Below are 20,280 nucleotides of genomic sequence, written 5' to 3'. Positions count from 1 at the left end.
ACAAAGGGCGGAGAAATGTGTGACATGCGGCCTCAAAGGAGATATGAAGGCAAAAGGTTGTCAGCCATGCTGAACAAATTCAGCACTAGAGAGAAAGGAGGACAGGAGAGGAGAGGAGAGCAGAGGAGAGGAGAGGAGAGGAGAGGAGGAGAGTATTAATGTAATACATGGAGCATTCCACAGCAAAGAGATCAGAGGGATGGATCCAAAACCGAAAGAACCCCCCGAAACCCTAGAGACGGTCGCCGACGGAAACGGTTCCAAGCTCGACTCTCTGGCTCCCGCGACCTCTCGTTCAAACGAGTTCAAACCGAGGAAAGATTGTGGGGGAGGGGTGCGGGGGCGTGTTAAAAAAACAAAACAAACAAAAAAAAAAAACGTACGGAGCTAAAAACCAAATGAGCGATGTCACGATGTCAACAAAGCGTCTGACTGACAAGCGAGTGTTAGCGTTGAGGAGGCGTCTGTTACAAACAGCCTGTACACTCATCTCTCTGATTGACTGAGCTGCAGTCTGATATAGGAGACTGCAGCATCTGGACTTTACCAGGGCAGAGCATAGACGCGCACAAATCGAATGAATCGGGAGATAAACAAAGCTACGTAAAACTTTTGGTGTACAGTTATAGGCCCCCGTGAACGTGAGATAATTATCTGCTGCTGTGGATCGGCTGGGGCCGGCGATTTCAAGAAGAATAACAGCTGAAGTTTCACAACTGGGTCTTGGAGTAAATGTTGTCTGGGACAGTGTTTCTCCCATCTTGCTTCAGGAGGCCAATAGAACAGTAGAGTATAACCACTCTCATCGCCCTGTGATCATTCATCTTCTCCAGCTAATTACCGAGCCCTGGTTAGCGTTAAGCAGGCGTGTTGGGGGACGGGTGGTGCAGGGAGGAGCAGGGGCTGGGACACGTTGCTTTTAGGGTGTAGTCTGGTGATGGTGGAGGCAGGGTTCTCAGCACTGCAGACTTTTCTTCTCTGTTGGAGCTACATCTGGTGTTCATTCCTTCCCTAAACTACCAAATGACACTCACGGGAGACAGGCCCCTGTTTCAGTATGACTCAGTCACACCTGGACAGACTGTGGGTGTGTGTGTGTTTGTGTGTGTGTGTGTGGGTGTGTGTGTGTCAGCAGTGATTCAGACATATATATACATAAAAAAAAAAACGTAAAAGAACCGCAAAAAAAAAAAAACAACTTTCGAACTACTAATTCTATTTTCTGCTGACAGTTTGAAGACAGTTTAGAGTATGGTATGATTCCATAGAAATGAAGCCTCATTCTTGTGCGAGCATGTGTGTGTGTGTGTAGGAGTATACTTATATGACTCCGTGTGTGTGTGTGTGTGTGTGTGTGTGTTGTGTGGGAGAGCGAAGAAGCCCTGCCCCCGTCGATTCTCCTCCCAGAAATCTCCTTCTCTCCCCCGGCTCCAGCATCTTAATGAGCTTTTTCCTCCACTTCTCAGAAAGAGGGAGAAAAACCAAATAAATAAAAGAATAAAAACGATCATCAGTGGTGAAAACACACACACACACACACACACACACACACACACACTGAACTATAATTTGTTATATCTTTCAGCTCCAATTAAAAATAATATGAAATCTTTTTGTTCGACTTCACAACAAGACTTCAAGAGGCCCCCTAGACTCCCAGTATCTGCATCCGTTTTCAGCCCACTGCTGTTCCGAAGCTTCAGTAATTATATGACCTACATATCTCGTAGTTAATATTCCAGCTTGAGAGAGAGAGAGAGAGAGAGAGAGGGAGAGAGAGAGAGGGGGAGAGAGAGAGAGAGAGAGGGAGAGAGAGAGAGAAAGAGAGAGACTGGGCCAATACTGTGGAAGTCTAAATTGTTGAGATGTTGAGGACATCAGAGCACCCCGGCTGCTGGGGCTTTTTCTGGGGTGCGCTCTTTGATCTTCTTCTCTCCTGACATTGTTTGCAAATGTCTGTTTAATGGGACCGGCAAACATGAGAACACAGCCACATTCGATATTTTTCAAATAAAAAAAAAAGGAGGGGGGGGGGCCCTCAGTGTGTGTATCTCCCTTTTCGACGTTGCCCCATCTTGATGTGCACCGTTGTCAGACTCCCGCGAAAACGCGGGGGAAAGAGAGACCCTGCTCACAGGGAGCAGGGTGATGTCACATGACCAAAGTCAGCTAACAGGAGGGCAAAGACACAGAGGCCCAAAGCCTAAATGTTTCTCGATCACGAAATTGTTTTTTGTCCCGAAATGTCTAATAATCAGAGCTTTTGTATGGTGTTAAAACCACGGTGGTAGATTACCTAAACACACACACACGCACGCACAGAGAGAGAGTGAGAGAGAGAGAGAGAGAGAGGTAGTGGCTGATCTCTTAATCAGTGTCCACTGTGACTAGGGCTTCCTCTGAAGGTTCTGTTCTGGCTGCTGGAAGCCTAGGCATGAATATGGAGCTCTTTTGCGGAGTGGGCCTTGCTTATGTTTTCTGTCTGATATCTCTGCCCCATCCCCATTTCAAAGGGAGGTCCACCCAGGGGTTTGACTTTTTGATCTGCCTGGCGACCGGCTCGACCACCTGCATGCCGGATCAGGGCCTCGTCTCCACGGATACCTTCCGTCGGTCAGAAATGGGGCTGGGAGCAAGGGGAGAGAGGGAGACAGAGAGAGAGAGAGAGAGAGAGAGGGAGAGGGAACGGGAGAGAGAGAGAGAGAGAGAGAGAGAGAGGGAGCGGGAACGAGAGAGAGAGAGGAGGCCTCATTCCCAACGATGTCACCCTTTTCCTCAGCAAGAAGTCATTACTCACAGCCCACCTCCGCCGTGGCCACAATGTCACAGCTGCCATTTTGTGGGTGACAGGAAAACAAGTCTGAAGAACGCCACGGTGTAATGGGAGGGAAGGAATAAAAAAAAAGAGTTGACTTCTAATATGTTTGACTCTTCTTCTAATCTTCTAACTGGCCTGTGTTAAGAAAGAACACTGTTGATAGTAGAGCCAACTACCAAAGGAAAAAAAAAAAAAAACTCAAGCCCAAAAACTCACTGCCCATAAAGCTAACAGTCAAACTTTATGTGACTCTGTAGCTTTCCAACACCAATTTTATCTTCGTTCTCCTCTGCGTCTGACCGTAGTCGTCAATTACGGTGCTCTGTGCTGTGTCACTGTGTCACTGCGTCTTTTTTTTTTTTTTTTTTTCCGCAGGTTTTCCCCTCTCGTAGAACGTTGATTAAAAAGAGTAAGTCAAAATTAAAATGATAAGCCATCAAATGTTTTCATTGTACCACCATCAATTTCCGCACTCGCTCGCGCTTAACGACGATTCATTGATAATGATTATTCTTGAAGAGTATTATGATTTTCTTAAATAGGCGATGCCATTAAAACTTAATGAGAAGCCTAGGAGCATGACAATATAATTAAAACCCACAGGACTTCAGAAACTCCTATGAATAATTTACAAAGAGCATGAGACGAAGACGGACCAACTCGGCGACCAATCAGAGGAGAGGAGCCCGACGTTCACCCATGACGACGTTAAGACCTTTGATTTGCCTCGTGTTTCGTTTGGAGTCGGCTATTCGGCGCGGTGCGAGTCAAGCCTGACGAGACGAAGAATGCTCGTTCTAAGTTTGATAACCGCGCGGGTCGCAAAACGGAAAATGACGACCGCGTTCGGCGCGGCGTGGCGCGTCCGGGGAGACGCGGGGGAAGTTGGAAAGGTTTCTGAAGTAAAGCGGACGACCCCGGAACGCCGGTCCGAAAAAAAAATCCTTCAACGCTAGTAACCTCAACAGGACATTCCTTCAAACGTATGTTTCTCTAATGGCTCCAGGAACTCTTAGTCACCGTCCTATAAAAAGCTGGTCAGGGGGAGATCCGAATCCATCTCTCCCGCCCGCTCCACTTCACAAAAAATAAACAAGTGAGAGAGTATGGAGCACTCTGTCTCCATCTAATAACAATATTTACCGCAGACCTCTTAGGGCGCCGTCTCTCCGTGGGAGGCTAACGCTTTAGCACTCCATTTGGAGGAAAGAGAGAAGAACCATGGATGTGGAGAGGATGAGAAGTCCTGTGTACCTCACCGTGACAAACAAGAACTTGCGTGTACATGTGTGTCTGTGTGTGTGTGCCTGTGTGTACATGTGTGTGTGTGTGTGTGTTTCCTCAGAACATTATAATGGCGGTTATGTTAGTACTGAAGTAGTTCTGTTCCACTTCTTGCCCCTTTCACACAAAACTCTTGTCACGTCTTTACACGCCGCTGGAAAAACAGCCACAGGATAAATTACACCAGACCGCCAAAAAGATAGAGGAAAAACAAGGTCTTTGACCCAGCCAAACAACAACAGCACCACCAAACAAACAAACAAACAAATAACCTCATATTAATCAATCGTGCGTGGAAGGTGAGCGAGCTTACTCGTCGAGTAAAAGTGGGCAAACGGATAAAGCAAAGAAGAGAAGCGTGACAAAAAAAAGGAAAAAAAAAAAGGAAAAGACGGGTTTAGCGTTTGTCATCTTTTTTTTTTTGTCTTCGCATTCCTGGTTATAAATGACTTTGAGATCCCGTCTGCATTTAATATGCGGGGGTTCTGCTTCATTTTAGCCCTCTCAGGAGATAGCTAGGGGAGACTGAACGGGGGGTGCAGGGGTCTTTGCGGCGCAAGCGAAGGGAGGGAGAGCGAAAAAGAAGGCCGTCATGCAGAAAGGCAGACGGTGGCGGTCGAATCGGGCGTCGGCGGGCGGCGACGCGCCGAGGAAAACCTCATAAATCCTGATTTGAATGCGGCCCAGAGTGAGCGGCTAACACGCCGCGCTACATTTCTTAAATGCTACGTCTGATTAAGCCTTCCCATTAGGTGACAGCTGAACTTTAACATTAATATGATAATATTGAACTAAGTGGGTGTTATTTACTTAGCGCCGAGGGAAGGGGAGGGGGGGCAGGCGGTCGGGGTCTGGGGGGTTGGTGGTGGGGGGGGGGGGGGGGTGATGTGTGGGTACGGACGACGTGGGCGGGGAGGGGAGGAAGGGGGGGTGGGCGAGAGATGATAAATGAATTCTGGACAGCTCCTGTGACACCAGACAGAGGCGGCCTCTCTAATGAGACTTGACAAAATGGAGACATATGCAGAAATATTGGTTACAGTCGATGTCCCAGGCAGGCCGACAGTCTCCCTCTCTCTCTCCCCGCGCCCAGCCCCTGATTGTCCACGGCCACTGAAGCATCTATTTCAATTGGCACTTCCTTCCTGGCCTCGGGATTTTTAAATTTAGCCTGTGTCATTTACATATTACTCTTAATCAAAAAGAGAGAGAGCGAGTAAGAGAGAGAGACGGAGTGAGAGAGAAAGAAAAACAAAACCCCAGCGTCACGGTTCAGAAGCTGGCGCAAAGGCACTTTATAAAATGGAGATGTGACAGACGTTAAAGTGGATTCTGTGCGTGCGTGTGTGTGTGTGTGTCTGTGTGTGTGTGTGTCTGTGTGTGTGTTTGTGTGTGTCTGAAAGAGAAAAGAGACGGAGAGAGAGAGAGACACGCAGAAAGAAACACAGAATAGCGGTAGTATGAGAGGAAAACAGAGAAAGAAAATGCTTTGTCTCGTGTCCTATGACCTCATGTTCGAGAATAGAGACCAACTTCTCTGCAGAACCATTCCCTTATTGTAAGTTTAAGCTGAAAACTAAAGAGATAGGCAGTGGTGTGACACTGGAAAGGATGATACAGCTGTTTTTATGATGGCTGATTTTAGTGACATCCCAGAGTATAGAGAAATATGGACTGCGAGTTCTTTCTGGTTCCCCTTGGGGCCAGTATGTGGGGCCAAAACCTGCACTACATAAAAACTTATGCATTCATTCTGCATACATGACTGGTCATGTCATTGATTTTCCACATTACGTTAAAATGCTTTGATTTTAGAGAATTTATGTTATAGATAGCACAGATGAACCTATAATCTACCTCTGCTGTATTTAGGCTTTGTGTGTCTCTAGGATGGAGTGTGTGTGTTTATAGGCATCCGTGTGTGTTTGTGTACATATATTCTTATACATGAGTGTGTGTGTGTATGTCTATGCGTGTGTGTGTGTGCATGTGTGTAAGTAAGTGCACGTCCGTGTTTGTGTGTCTGTGTGAGTGTGCGTGGGTGTGTGTGTTTATAGGTGTCTGTCTGTGTTTGTGTATGTATATATTTGTACGTGTGTGTGTGTGTGTGTGTGTGTGTGTGTGTGTTAAAAGAGCAGATGGTAGGGGGTCACTCATACACACATCCATAGAGATGCAGCAGAAAGAGATTCCCTACCTTCCTCTTACCTTCTGAGCATGCCTGTCAGGATACGAGAGCTCTTGCCCAAGTTAGCATCCGTCTCTCTCAGCTAGAGAAAAAAAGAGACAGAAAAGACAGAGAGAGCGAGCGTGAGAGAGAGAGAGAGAGAGAGAGAGAGACAGGGAGAGAGAGAGAGAGAGAGAGAGAGAGAGAGAGAGAGAGGGAGAATGAATATACACTCAATATACACATTAAAAAAATGCATAAATAAAGAAATGAATAAAGACATGACTGAGGATTCTTGAGCTGATTGTAAATGAACTAATTGAAACCCAGTGCATTACAAATCATATCTGTGAGGTGTTTTGGTACTTTTGAGTTTCTGTTCTCCTCCAGTTGTGAATTAATTTTCATTTTTATCCTTCCTTTCCCTTCCTTGCCTTCTGTTTTTTTTCCCCCTCTCCATCAGAATATCTATGATTCTCCCTGGGAGATGTATCTGTGACAGCCATGTCTCCTGAGACTCTGAGTGCGTGAGTGTATGTGTGTGTGTGTGTGTGTGTGTGTGTGTGATCAGAAATGCTGACACTGCTGAGGAATAGAAGCCGCAGAGTTCTGGCTGTAGGCAGATATGTGATGCAGGAGGCCTCTCTCTCTCTCCCTCTCTAACTCCCTCTTTCTATCTCTCTCTCTCTCTCTCTCTCTCTCTCCCTCTCTCACTCCCTCTTTCTCTCTCTCTCTCTCTTTCTCTCCCTTTCTCTCAGCAGGGTTTCTTTCCCTCTCTTGCTGTGTGTGTGTGTGTGTGTGTGTGTGTGTGTGTGTGTGTGTGTGTGTGTGTGCGTGTGTGTGTTTGTGCTGGTAGGCAGGCTCGGGGACAGATGTGGTTTTGGGTGGGTTTGGCTTCTGGCACTAAGAGCAGCCAGAGAGCCGCCTGATGTCTCTCTCAACGATGGATTTGTCCCACGAGAGTTCCCTTGGCTTTTCCCAAATCTCTCTCTCTCTCTCTCTCTCTCTCTCTCTCTCTCTCTCTCCCTCAGAGTTCTGCACTGACTGGGCCAAGATACATGTTAAGACGCACGGTACTCAAGGAACTAATGAAAGGAGACAAGGCCAACGATGACAGCCGTCCCTCTCAGTATGTACTAATACAAACCACACATACTTGCAATACACAACATACATCAGCAACTTTACGGCAGAATAGAATCATCTAAGCGCAGTCACGTTGTCTATCTCAAATAAGGATTGATTTGTATTGAGCTCCATGCACGTGTGTGTGTGCGTGTGTGTTTGTGTGTGTGTGTGTCTGTTCACAGTTAATTGAAATTAAACTAACTCTCTCATCCACTTACCCTTCTCATGTACTCAACACTTTACTGGCTTTAACATTTTAAGTCCTCATAAGATGTTTTTATTTTCCTCCTCACACACTCTCTCTCTTTTTTTTTTTCCCCGTCCAACAAAATGTCTTTAAAGTCAGAGAGGTCGGCAGAGGATCCTGGGAGGGAGTGCTATTCTCCACAGACAGCAGACCTTTTGAAAGGAAATGTTTTATGTGCTTTGAAATGGGCTGGCAGCCCAACTGCCATGTTGTGATCTTTAAGCATCCTTCATAAGGAGCCATCAGAGAGACCCCTGACTGAGCCCCTCTACCTGTCTGTGTGCATGCGAACGTGAGAAAGAGAGAGAGAGAGAGAGAGAGAGAGAGAGAGAGAGAGAGAGAGAGAGAGAATGCACAGAGGAGTGGGGACACATCACAAGGACACGCAAACATGCGCAAACGTAAGTGAAAGAGAAACAGCGTTTGCATTAAACGGCGAGGAATACACTGAGAAACAAAGAGAGAGAAGAGAGGGAGAGAGAGAGAGAGAGAGAGAGAGAGAGAGAGAGAGAGGGAGGAAAAGAAAGACAATTGTGGAAAGAGAAAAGAAGTGAGGGGGGCTCAGACAGGGTTCTGTCAGTAACAACTGAGAGGGGGTAAAACTGTGTGTGTGTGTGTGTGTGTGTATGTGTGTGTGTGTGTGTATTCTCCGACTTCACTAATGCACTATTCAATTAATATCCTGCTAGCTAAACTTAGCTTACCATCTGCTCAGCTGGGTAGACTCCTCCTGGCTGTAGGCCAGGCATGCTCACTGAATACGCAGCAGGTACAGTTACAGATTTACTGTGTTTCCAGTGTGAAAAAGTCTGACAGACTGCCTCTCAACTTTCAGCTACTTAGTATGTCAGAAAATCTGTCTATTTCTAGAGACAGCAGACACAGGACTCTGAAATCTTCAGATTGAGCAAGAGAGAGAGAGAGATAGAGGGAGAGAGAGAGAGAGAGAGAGAGGGAGAGAGAAAGAGAGAGAGAGAGGGAGAGGGAGAGAGAGGGTGGGAGAGAGAAAGAGGGAGAGAGAGAGAGAGAGAAAGAGAGAGGAGGGGGAGTGATGGAATATTTGTGTGCACAGCCGGAAAAAAGTCAAACAAAAGCGCTTATAAGCTGTCAAACAGCTATGACAGAAATATTTGCTCTGAGCAAAGAGTATTTCTGTGACCAATAAAATAGGTCATTAGACCTCAAGGTCAATTTGTCTCAGGTAGGGAAGGACTAAGTTTTACAATAAAGTGAGGAGCAGAAGTAAATAAAAACAAGTCTGTCTGAGTTTACCTGCAAGTACAGTCTGGCCAAGTCACATGTAAAAACTACAAAACTATTACTGCGACAATATTCGGGCAGATAACATGTTTAGCCATAGCATAGACAGAGAACATTCCAGAACAAGGCGCTGTTTGAGTAATGTGTGGAAGGACTGCTTGTACCACACAGATATGGCCGTTTAAGCAGTCTTACATCATGCGTGATTTCACTGCATGGGACAGGCCAACTACAAAGGTTTGTTATTAGCCAAGTGTTCTCTATCAAACAGCCTTTTATCCAAGCTCCACTTTCAGTCAATCCCCACAGCAGCACATCCATGCTAATGTAAGGAGAGAGAGTGTGTGCGTGTGTGTGTGCGTGTGTGTGTGTGTGTGTGTGCGTGCGTGCATGTGCGTGCGTATGAGATCAGTGAAGAGACCTGTGGACACACTTCCTCTATGTAACTGTGTGAGTGTTTTTCATGTTTGAAAATGAATGTGTCAGCTTCCACAAAATGTTTTAACCGATATATCATTAACATACCTGTGTGTGTGTGTGTGTGTGTGTGTGTGTGTGTGTGTGCACCCACTCACCCGTTCTCTCGCTCTCTGGATCTTCTCCCGGTCGCTGTGGAGGTTGGCGAGGATCTCCTGTCCAACTTGTTCTGAGAGAGAGAACGACAGGAGAACAGAGTGAATACATGTCCCAGACTCTCACACTGCGTCACTACACGTATGTTCTCTGTGCCTCGAAAACACGGTTTAAAGGTCGCCACGGCAACCAACAAACCTCAGTGAACTTAACAACACATCCATTAGCAGTACATGATTCCCTCTCATACCGGCATCTCACCAGGATTATGACTCCAGGCAGGTCGCACAAGAGTTAAGGAGCTGGTCTTTATAAGCGTAACTCATTTATAACTGACATAAACCAGCGACGACAACATGAAAAACAAGATGCCTTAACAAACTCGTCTCACGTGTTTCTGTCATTTCCGAAAAATATGGAAAAACAGGGAGAGGAGAATAACAACAACAACAACAAAAAAAAAACTCCTGCTGAAAAAAAGAAACAAAAAAAAAAATCCTCTACAAGCTAGATATGACATTAGTGTGAAAAGAAAGAAAAAAAAACAAGAAAAGATAAGATGTGAGAAATGTTTGGATGGATCAAAGCTACGGTTTCAAATGCACCAAACAATCGTGAGTAAAGAAAAGGCTCATGACTAGATTACATTACACAGGTGCAGCACTCAAAGAACCCAGCGCGCTGTCACATGACTGCTCAGAGAACCGCGCAAAATGGACTACATCTGGCAACCCTGCACTCTCTCTCACAACCAGAGAGAGAGAGAGCGGGAGAGAGAGAGAGACTAAGAGACTAAGAGAAACTGAAAGGAAGAGAGAGATGAAGACTGAGGAAAAGGAAAAGAAGGCGAGAGAGAGAGGAAAACTAAGAAACTGGCTAGGACAAAATTGGAGGGAGAATGGACAGTGTCAGATAAAGGTACGCGTGGGACAAATGTGTATCCGCCTCCATTAATTTGTAATCAGACAGGAGACAGATTGAAGGATACACAGATTAGATAGAGCAGTCAGACAGATATGTGACAGATAGAACAGATTAAAAGACTGACTACAGATATTAATAACCATCATAACACGCGCCCAGAGAGGCGGAAATCTTCTCTAAAGAAAATTAAGCACTCCTATCTGTCTCTGTCCCAGACAGGGTTAAAACAAATGATGCTGACACTGGGGGGGCAAGCGCAAAACAATACACACACACACACACACAAACACAAAGATGTGTGTGTTCACACACATACATACACACACACAGGCATACACACACACACACACAAACACAAAAACACGTGTGCACACACATAGGCATACACGCGTGTGTGCTTGCATGCATGCACACACACACACACATACACACATATGCAAACAAACAAGCAAAGAAACAAAAACAAACACACACACACACAGACTAACATGCGCACACACACACTCACACACACACACACACACATAAAGAAAGGCCAAGCTTATTCATAGGGCATGTCAGAGGAAACATGGAGTGGGAGCCCTGAAGGAGACATGAGGTAGAGATCTCAATGCTTCTTTGGAGGCTTTCTGCTACTCAGAGTGAACTCAAGTGTTCTTGTGCAAAACCATCTTTAATTTTGATATTCATACTCCTATTGAAAAGCATTACAGAGAGCTGAACGAGAGATAACTCCCTGGATGTTTTCTCTCTTTCTTTCTTTTTTTTTTTTTTTTGCAGCAGTAAAGAGTGAGTGTGCGTTTTATTCTCTCTCTTTCTCTCTCTCTCTCTTTTTTTTTTTTTTCTCTTTTTCTATGAGGCCTCAGGGTAAAATCATTACCTTGTCCCTCATGTGGAGAAATTCAGAGTCAAGGTTTTTTCTTCTTGGGGTCAAACACTTCTTCAGTGTCCTATAAATCCAATCGTTTACACTTATGCCCAGCAGTGCGCTACGCCGCGCAAACGTGGGAGCCGATTAAATGTAAATTAATTCAAAGCAAATGTGGAAAAATAAAACGAACAAAAAAAAAAAAAAACCAAAAACAAAAACACACACACACAAAAAAAAAACAACCCAAAACGGATGGAGCTACAAACGAGATTAGCTCAACTGCCGTCTAAATCCATACATACTGTATAAGTAATTCTTCTGACGACTGCAGTGCTCGTAAATAATAATAATAATAATCATCAGATAGAGAAGCTTTCTAACTGTATTTGTGTTTGAAGTGTGCACAGTAAAAAGCTATCCGTGCATGATGAAGTGTCTCTTTAGCCCACTGAGTGTAAACCACATTACAGACTCTGGTTTCAACATCCCCAGTTGCCCAGTTCTAAGATAAATATTTCCTTTAGTTACTTGACCACAAACTGATGTCCCATTACCGCACCATCTCTCTTTCTCTCTCTCTCTCTCTCTCTCTCTACACACACACACACACACACACAGAGCTCCCTACCAGACGATTCGCTGTGTGTACATCTCCTCATCTTGTTACTCTATAGTACTCAGCAAACTCCCTCCTACTCTTTAACTCTGTATCTCAGACTTTCTCTCTAAATATCTCCATTTTTCTGTTTCTGTGCTTTCAGACTTTTGTTTCCATTTGCTCTGGCTGGCTCTGTGTGTGTGTGTGTGTGTGTGTGTATGTGTGAGTGTGTGTGTGTGTATGTGTGTGTCTGTGTCTGTGTGTGTGGGTGTAGAATGAGAGCCATGCGGGACGGACCGAGTGGTTTGGGCTCAGTGTGATGCAGGCAGATATTCGGGTTTTGGCTGCAGACAAACAAACACATCTACGGAAGAGGATGATGAGAGATGACTTCTTCTTGGTCTTTTCCTGCAGCCTGTGTGGACTCTTCTCAGCCTGAACACTCACACAGAAAAACAGGTTCACTTCACCTCTTATTATCTCATGTCTAAACACTCAGTCAGAGACAACGGTTTCACTCTGCTTCTCATTACCCCGTTCACACAGACTTCACAGATCAGATTCACTTCTCATTTCTGTTTCTGTGTCTAGATGAAAACCGCTACTGGTCAAACATGCTGGGGTTTTTTTTTTTTATGTCCAAATCTGAGCGATTCACACACCCTCGATGGTTAAAAAAGATGTTGCCTCCATAGAAAATTACAAAAGGACGCCTCGAATTGAAATCGTCACCAAAAAAAAAGAAGTTGAAAATAGCTAGTTGAACAGATCATTTTTAGCTCTTTACCATAACGCAGAACTCGAGGGTGCTCATCAGCATTAACATTTAAGGCTTTTAAGGCATTAATAATAAAGGAACTGAAAAAATGGACTTAAGACCTGAGATGTTAACATTCATAAAGATTGGTGTGAGTACGAGAAGGGGCACGTTCAGCTCTAGCACTGATGACTTGTTGCTGATGATGATATAAAAATATTCCTCTCCCGTTTAAAGCTCGATTAACTATTTAAATGGTCCTGACGCTAAGCTTTGGCACAACCCCACTCTCTATCTCTCTCTCTCTATCTCGCTAAAGATCCATATCCCTAAGGCCCATTTAACAAGCCTATTACTCAAATCTATACCAGCAGCAACATTACTGATGGGCTGTTTTTAATTCGCCCTCTTAATCTGGTTACTGACCACCACTCACGGAGCAGAGCGTACAGACAGACAGATAATATATTAGCAGGAAATACCACATGCTCTCTGTGCAAGGTCTGGGGGTAATATTTGGATAGGGGATAATAATTAAGATTCCTGTAAATAAGGAAATTATGCGAAGAACCAATCTTATGCCTGATATTGATAGATGAGAATGTGATCCATCGATCAAAGACCGGATCATGGTGCAAATTGCTTTTAATCTTCACTCAAGTTTAATTCTTCGTTTTCTCATTTTTATCTCTGTCTGTCTTCCCCGCTGATCTGTATCTGTTCATCCCTCTCTCAGCTAGTCTGACTTCCTGAAGTCTCACTGTCTCTGTCCTTATGTCTGTCTGTCTGTCTGTCGCTTTGTCTGTCTGCAGGTCTACATTTGACTCTCGGTATCTACCTATAAATGTGCCTCTCTAAACGCCTGTAACTCTGGCTGTAAACTCCTCCCTGTTTGTATCTTTGTGTCTGTATCACTGTCTGTGCATGCCTGTATTACTTACTGTTTGTGTCTGATTGATTGTCTGTCTCCCTACTTGTCTCTCTGTCTCTCTGTTTGACTGTTTGCCTGTATCTCAGCCTGCATCTATCTGTCTCTCTGTTCGACTGTCTGTATCTCGACTTGTATTTGGCGTCTGTCTCTCCGTCTGTACTGGCTGTCTGTCTCTCCATTTGACTGTCTGTATCTCGACCTGTATTTGGTGTCTGTGTCTCCGTCTGTAACCGCTGTCTGTCTCTCCGTTTGACTGTCTGTATCTCGACCTGTATTTGTGTGTCCATGTCTCGGTCTGTATTGGCTGTCTGTCTCTCTCTGTCTGTCTCTCTCTGTTTGACTGTCTGTCTGTACCTCAGCCTGCATCTGTCTATCTGCCTGCCTCTGGGGCAAGCGATCCGTCTGCAGTTCTGAGATCAGTCCGTGCTTTCCGTGCACCCTGGAGGTCTGAATGTCACTCTTTTCTCATCCCTCTCTTCCTGTCAGCCAGTGGCAACAGGAGGAGCGACCACACGCTGCGGAGGAGTCACCACGCCAGAAAGCCTCCAGTTCTCCCTTCCCTCACCCCTCCATCCATCCTTCAGTCTCTTCCTCTGTGGACACGTATAATTGGGCGCATCATTAATTTTACAGTAGCTGTTTTAGACTGACTCCTCCACGAGTTGTCTGAGAGTCACTCGGACTCCCTTGAGCTCAAAGGCTACAAGACCTGACACTGAGCTGACACAAGCCCTCACTCCAAGGCTTTCTCACAACTCTTTATTATAGGGCAAAAAAAAAAAAAAAAAAAACACTTTTTTGAAGGTTATCACACTCACTTCTATTTGGACAAAATCCGCACAGAGCCAAAACCAGCCAAAAGTGCCCAGGGGAAGAGTAAAGGTAGACTCCGACCATTCTCTCTCTCTCTCTCTCTCTCTCTTTCTCTCTCTCTCTCACTTTCTTTCTTTCTTTCCTTCTTTCTCTGAAACTCTTTTTCACTTATTCTCACACACCTAGCCTCAGTCAAGGTGCCACAGTAATCAGTATTGGATGTTATAAAAAAAAAATCAAAGTTTTGTGTCAAACTGGCTGAACCAACAGAATTAGAGGTTTGTCTCAGTAACAATGTGGATCTCTCACTAGATCTCAAACATTTTGTACAGAAACAGAGTGTGTGTAATGGAGAGAAAAGTACAGACAGACTGAGGTTGGAGAAGGTGAGGAGAGCGATAACAAGAGAGAAATGTTGAGGTATGAAGAGAGAAAGGAAACTGCGAAGATAAAAAGACAGTAAGAGAGAGAGAGAAAGAGAACACAGTGAGCCGTCTGAGTGAGTGTGTGTGTGTGTGTGTGTGTGTGTGTGTGTGTGTATAATCAGGCTCTATTTCTCTGGTCCTTCTTCACTCTGTTGGGCACTGTTTTATTCATGGCCTGTGTGCCCTGACCTCACTATGCCGCTGTTCTGACAAAATCTCTTCTGATTAAGACAAATCTGCATTAGCTAGCCAATCAACTTTCCCCATTCATCATTCTGCAGCGCCCCGGTGTAACACACACACTCACACACATACACACACACACACTCACACACAGTATTTCAAATGCACTTCTAAAGAGCTGATTAGAGACAATTGGTTGATGTGGAGATGTGAAGCTTTCTTATGGGTGATAAGGTACAGGTTTAATGGGTATAAATGGCCATAGCTGTGGAGAGCAGGCGTTAATAGAACCATTTGTTTAGGACTGAGGGGAAAGATGGAGAAAATGAAAAGTGTTTCCCTCCCTCTAGTTTAAGTTCAAACGGCCCAGCTGCTATTGACCGAAAAGAGCAATGCCTGACTTAGTCACTGTCAATGAGGACGAATGAGCCTCAAACTCTGGGAGGGAGAGAGACAGAGAGAGAGAGAGAGAGAGAGAGAGAGAGAGAGAGAGAGAGAGAGGGAAGAAATACATCACCCGCACATGCAAACAAACTCTCCGCACACAAACACACCAAGCCACGATCATTAGAGGAAAGTCAGACAGATAAACACTCACGCAGACACCACCGCCGTTAACAGACATGACTCCATAAATTCTGACGTAGATCCATTAGGATCTGAAATAGCACACGGCTACATACTACTACAACATAGCAATGTATATGCCTACTGTTAGTTAGGTATGACAAAATAAGACAAGGGTCTGTCTCTCCTTTCAGTTTTGATCTGCAAAAGAATGCGGCCCTTTTTCTCCTATCGATAGTTCGCCCGGGGCCGTTTTCATAACAATGTCCAGCTCTTTCGCTAAAGAAAAGCACGTTTTTCTTCCGTCAAAAATGCTGGTAAAATGATATTGATGATATGTAACACAATGCAAGCCCAAAATGAAGCTGAAGTGAAACTCAGTGACACGGACTGAGGAGGTGAGAGGAGGGAGGGAGGTGGGGGGGGGGGGGGGGGGGGGGGGGGGTGTGTGAGGGGAAGGTTTTCCTAAAGCAAATTGCCTCAACTTAATCAACTGGCATTACTGAAGCATCCAAATGAAAACTAATAGACCTTCGAGCTTGGTGTGATTGTTCCACACACAAATGTACGAGCTGCCCACGGCTTTCAGCTTCTTCAATTAAGCTGGGTGAAGTTCCATGGACCACTGGACAACCATACATCCGCTATATATCTGCACCAGTCAATACTATGGATCAAATACACCCCATGAATTCATTTCATTTCTCATGTGTAGGGAAATGATTTGTACTTGCTGATTAAGGCGAGACTGAGGTAAAATGTGCAACAAACGTGACCAAATGGAATTAAACGGACGCGTGCGTGCACACACACACACACACACACACACAGGGTGTCAGCGTATTACATTCATCTTAACACACGTGTCACCGTGTTTCTCTCCATTTTTTTTTTTTTTTTTTTTTTTTTACGGTGGAAAAATGTTTATTAAAAATAAGACTCCATACCGGTCTCTCCTCAATATGATTCTCCTTTGACTGTGTTACAAGCATGGCCATCAAAAGAGAGCAAGAAAAAAAAAAAAACCCTACACAGCATCGTCGTCATATGTCATAATAAACAAACTCCACACGTCCGCGTCACCCAACAGGAAAGGCATCGGAATGCGACGGGCCTTCTCTCTCCGTTCTCGTACGGATGACAATGACACGGACTGAGATGAAAAGATGCCTTATCAGATCTTATATGAATACCGAGGACTCATTCTCTGTGTTGTAATCCCCAACACAAACAACGGGGATGAAGAACCCCAGACAGTGAAATCAAACCATTGCCTCCTTCTGAAAGAGATAGAGAAAAAGAAAACATCTAGAAGCAGGGAGAGAGAGAGAGAGAGAGAGATATACAGGGAGAGAGAGAAAACAAGAGTTTGAGGGAAAGATGGGATTGGCAGCAGCAATTGGGGGTGTGGGGGGGGGTGCGGGGTAAGTCTTAAAATCATTTCATTTTTTCCTAATCACACGTTGCATGTTATTTTCTCCAGCAGAAAGGATCTTCACACGACGCAGAGGAAGAGGAAGTTGTGTGAGAGAGAGAGATGAACGGAGCCAGGCCGCTAGGAAGACTCAACGTTCATCTTCGTTCGTTTTAAAAAAACGCTTTCGCTAACGGTAATAATCCCATTACTCTTGATGAAAGCCTTAAACATCTCTAATCAGAAAGTTGACAGTCAGATCAAAGCGCCAAACACAAATTTCTTTGCCTTTTAATTATCTGTTACAACACCACACCTCTGGCTGTTCCTCCCTGCCTGTTTCCTAAAAACTCTGCCAAAGACCATATGAAGATCTAACATTTTGTAACCATTCATTATCCAATAAGAAGAAGAAAAAGAAGAAGGGGGGAAAAAAAAAAAAAAACCATCCATTCAGAGCTTAAAAGCAATCTTCACAATTAGCAGAGACCTAGGGGAGCCCCGCGGTCCTGTGTGTTTGGCGGAGTCTAAAATTGAAATACCTTAATTGTGTTTGTCAAAAAACGGACGTGCCGTCACCTTCATTTGCATGTTTTGACGGCGACCCCCCTACGAGCATTCAATGAAAATTTAGCACATTTCAACACCCACTGATTGGAGAGGAGGCTTTTTTTTTTTCTTATTTTATTATTAATCAAACTAACAGATTTCATTTCAGTTTTCTTACAACACTCCTCCTTCAAGCACACCCCCCCCCCCTCCCCCCGCCTCCTCCTCCTCCCTTCCCCCCCCAGCACTGAGGACAGTGGGAATCAGAAGAATGTTTTTAACTGTTACAAGCTCTTTGTTGATGCTAATTAATCATTCGGGGCCATTTCAGAGTGCTTATAATATCTCAACTCAGACGGACAGCCAGCCCAAACTTAACCCAAAAAAGAGTGATTGTTTGGAGATACATTTGTAGACCAAACAGGGAACAGCTCCAGGTGTCCAGTACAAGGTAGGCAGCGTTCAGCCCAACCGAACAGGTGACGGGGAAAGGGGGATGTTAGGGATGTGGGTATTTAGACAAGGACCCATTCAAATACATCAACAGGAGTGAAACACAAGTGCTGTGAGTATGGTTGTCTACTTTCGTACATGTATGTCTGTACATATCTCCTTCACCATATACTTGTCTGCCCTCCCTAGAACATAGGGAAAGAGAGAAAAAGAGAGTGGGCTTCACAGTGGCTCAGTGGTCGGCGATTGCCTCACAGCAAGAGGGCCCCGGGTTCGAATCCCGGCCGTGTGCAGTTGCTGGGCATGATCTCCCCGTGTTTGCGTGGGTTTTCTCCGGGTGCTCCGGTTTCCTCCCACCACAAAGACATGCACGCTAGGATTAGTGCTCCTGTCAGTGACCTTGACCAAGGCACTGGCAAAAAGACCAGGAGTTGGTCCCTGGGCACCAGTAGCAGCTGCCCACTGCTCTTAGCTCATAGTGTGTGTTCACTGGTGTTAGGATGGGTTAAATGCAGAGGCTGCATTTCGCTGCTCACTGCACAGTGTGTGTTTGACCAATAAAGCACTTCTACTTCTAGAGCTGTCTCTAATCTAAAAAAGACCCACTTCTAGAACTGTCTGTAATCTAAAAAAGACCCATCAAGAATTATGTACTGATGGATACTGTTTCTTTTTTAAACACAAATTCATGTTCATATAGAACTTTTCTCAACAAATCACGCATACAGAGTATGTGAAGTTAAGAAATACTGGCTTAAAAACAAAAACAAAAACCAAAACAAACAAAACAACAGATTGACTTTTAAAGGCCATTACAGTTGTTAATGAGTTTGTGTCCTTTTCAGCTCTCCATACACTTATCTGTTTGCCTCAAAACAATCTTTTCATTTGCGCTCGCACTTAATAATCAAATCAAAAACGGGGGGGTGGCTGGGTGGAGGGGTGGGGGGAGGGGAGATAAATAAATAAAAATAAAATGATTCCTTTCTGCGGTTATATCTTTGCTAAACGCATCAGCCGTGTGCCAATAATATGTAAAATATGTATACTCTAAAAACAAACAAACCGTCTCGTGGGAACCAGGACTGTCTGCGTTAATTTAGCTAAAGCAGGAACGGAGGGAGTGAAACCAAGACATCAAACATGGAAGCTGAATGGGAAGCAAGCACTGCTCTGTTACATTGTGCCGTTCAGAGTCACGCCGCTGACAGAATCTGACAGTTAGCAACACTTTAAGATTCTCTAACTCAAACTTTGAATTCATTAATACTCATGAGTGAGAATGTTCGCCTTTTGTAACACACACACGCACACACACACGCACACACACACGCACACACACACGCGCACACACACACACACACACAGAGAAATGGTCTGGCCTTACACATTTACCTATTGCCCCAAACAGGGCTACAGGGGAAAATGGCTGACCTTACAGTTAAGAGGCTGGTGAGCTCTAGATCTTTAAGACACTGTGAATAACATAAGACATTTCAAAGATAAATTGCCAAATGCTAGCCAGAACTTATAAATTCTACTTATTTTAATATGTTACTGACTTATATCTATGCTAATGCCAAAACCAAAAATCTGTGAATGATCGGTCTTAATGTTACGGCCATCAGTTGCCTGAATTTACCCGTTACAATAATAAATAAAAAACAAACAAACAAAAAAAAAAAACTTCAGGAAAACAAAAAGAGTTCAGGAAATCAGCATGGGCTCTATAGAGCATGGTAATATATTTGTCTGGACTTTCTTTCCAGAAACAAATCCTACATGGCTGTTCTCTGACCTTGACATGCCAGGAGGTGACCTTGACTTGCCTTGCTACTGTGCTTTTTCGCTGTGAGTTTTCTTTTCTCACCAAAAAGAAGCAGCCCCATCTGACTGCCAGAACACTGGAGCTTTGTGTCCGTTCACAACACCAGTTTGTCTCTTCCTTTTGTGTTAATACCACCACACTTCCCTTGCGGTTGTAAAAACTAAATAATAAGGCTATTATGGAGAGGAGGTGAGGCCCAGGGGGGAGGTGAGGTGGGGTGGGGTGCAGAGGAGAAACACATCATGCGCCTCATTTGACAATGACCATGGCCAAAGTAGATGAAGAGGCAGATTACTGTCAGTAGCCAGTGTGAAAGTATACAGCAGGATATCTGCTTGGAGACCATTCCCAGGGCCTGTGTGTGTGTGTGTGCGCGTGTGTAACTTGGAAGAACATTTCTAAGGAAAGCCTTGTCAAACTGGGGTCAAAATAATTGTAGCCCTAATTAAAAAACGCACAAGTGCTTTTTCATCAAAAGCTATTGTAGTTA

The 20,280-nt window shown here is 44.6% G+C and overlaps 1 protein-coding gene across 2 annotated transcripts in view; it reads right to left on the bottom strand.

The window, feature by feature from the left end:
• vti1a (vesicle transport through interaction with t-SNAREs 1A) overlaps positions 1-20,280 on the bottom strand; it is a 114,952-nt gene that overhangs the window by 36,979 nt on the left and 57,693 nt on the right. For both annotated transcript variants that reach the window (XM_030775336.1, XM_030775335.1), the window contains 2 exons: positions 9,480-9,550; positions 6,311-6,372 (listed from right to left, as the gene is read on the bottom strand). In XM_030775336.1, the coding sequence (XP_030631196.1) occupies positions 6,311-6,372; positions 9,480-9,550 (133 nt within the window). The remainder of the gene's footprint in view (positions 1-6,310; positions 6,373-9,479; positions 9,551-20,280) is intronic.

Source organism: Chanos chanos, chromosome 5 (genome assembly GCF_902362185.1).
Source record: "Chanos chanos chromosome 5, fChaCha1.1, whole genome shotgun sequence".
NCBI classification, from domain to species: domain Eukaryota; kingdom Metazoa; phylum Chordata; class Actinopteri; order Gonorynchiformes; family Chanidae; genus Chanos; species Chanos chanos.
This window is presented reverse-complemented; position numbering and strand designations above follow the sequence as displayed.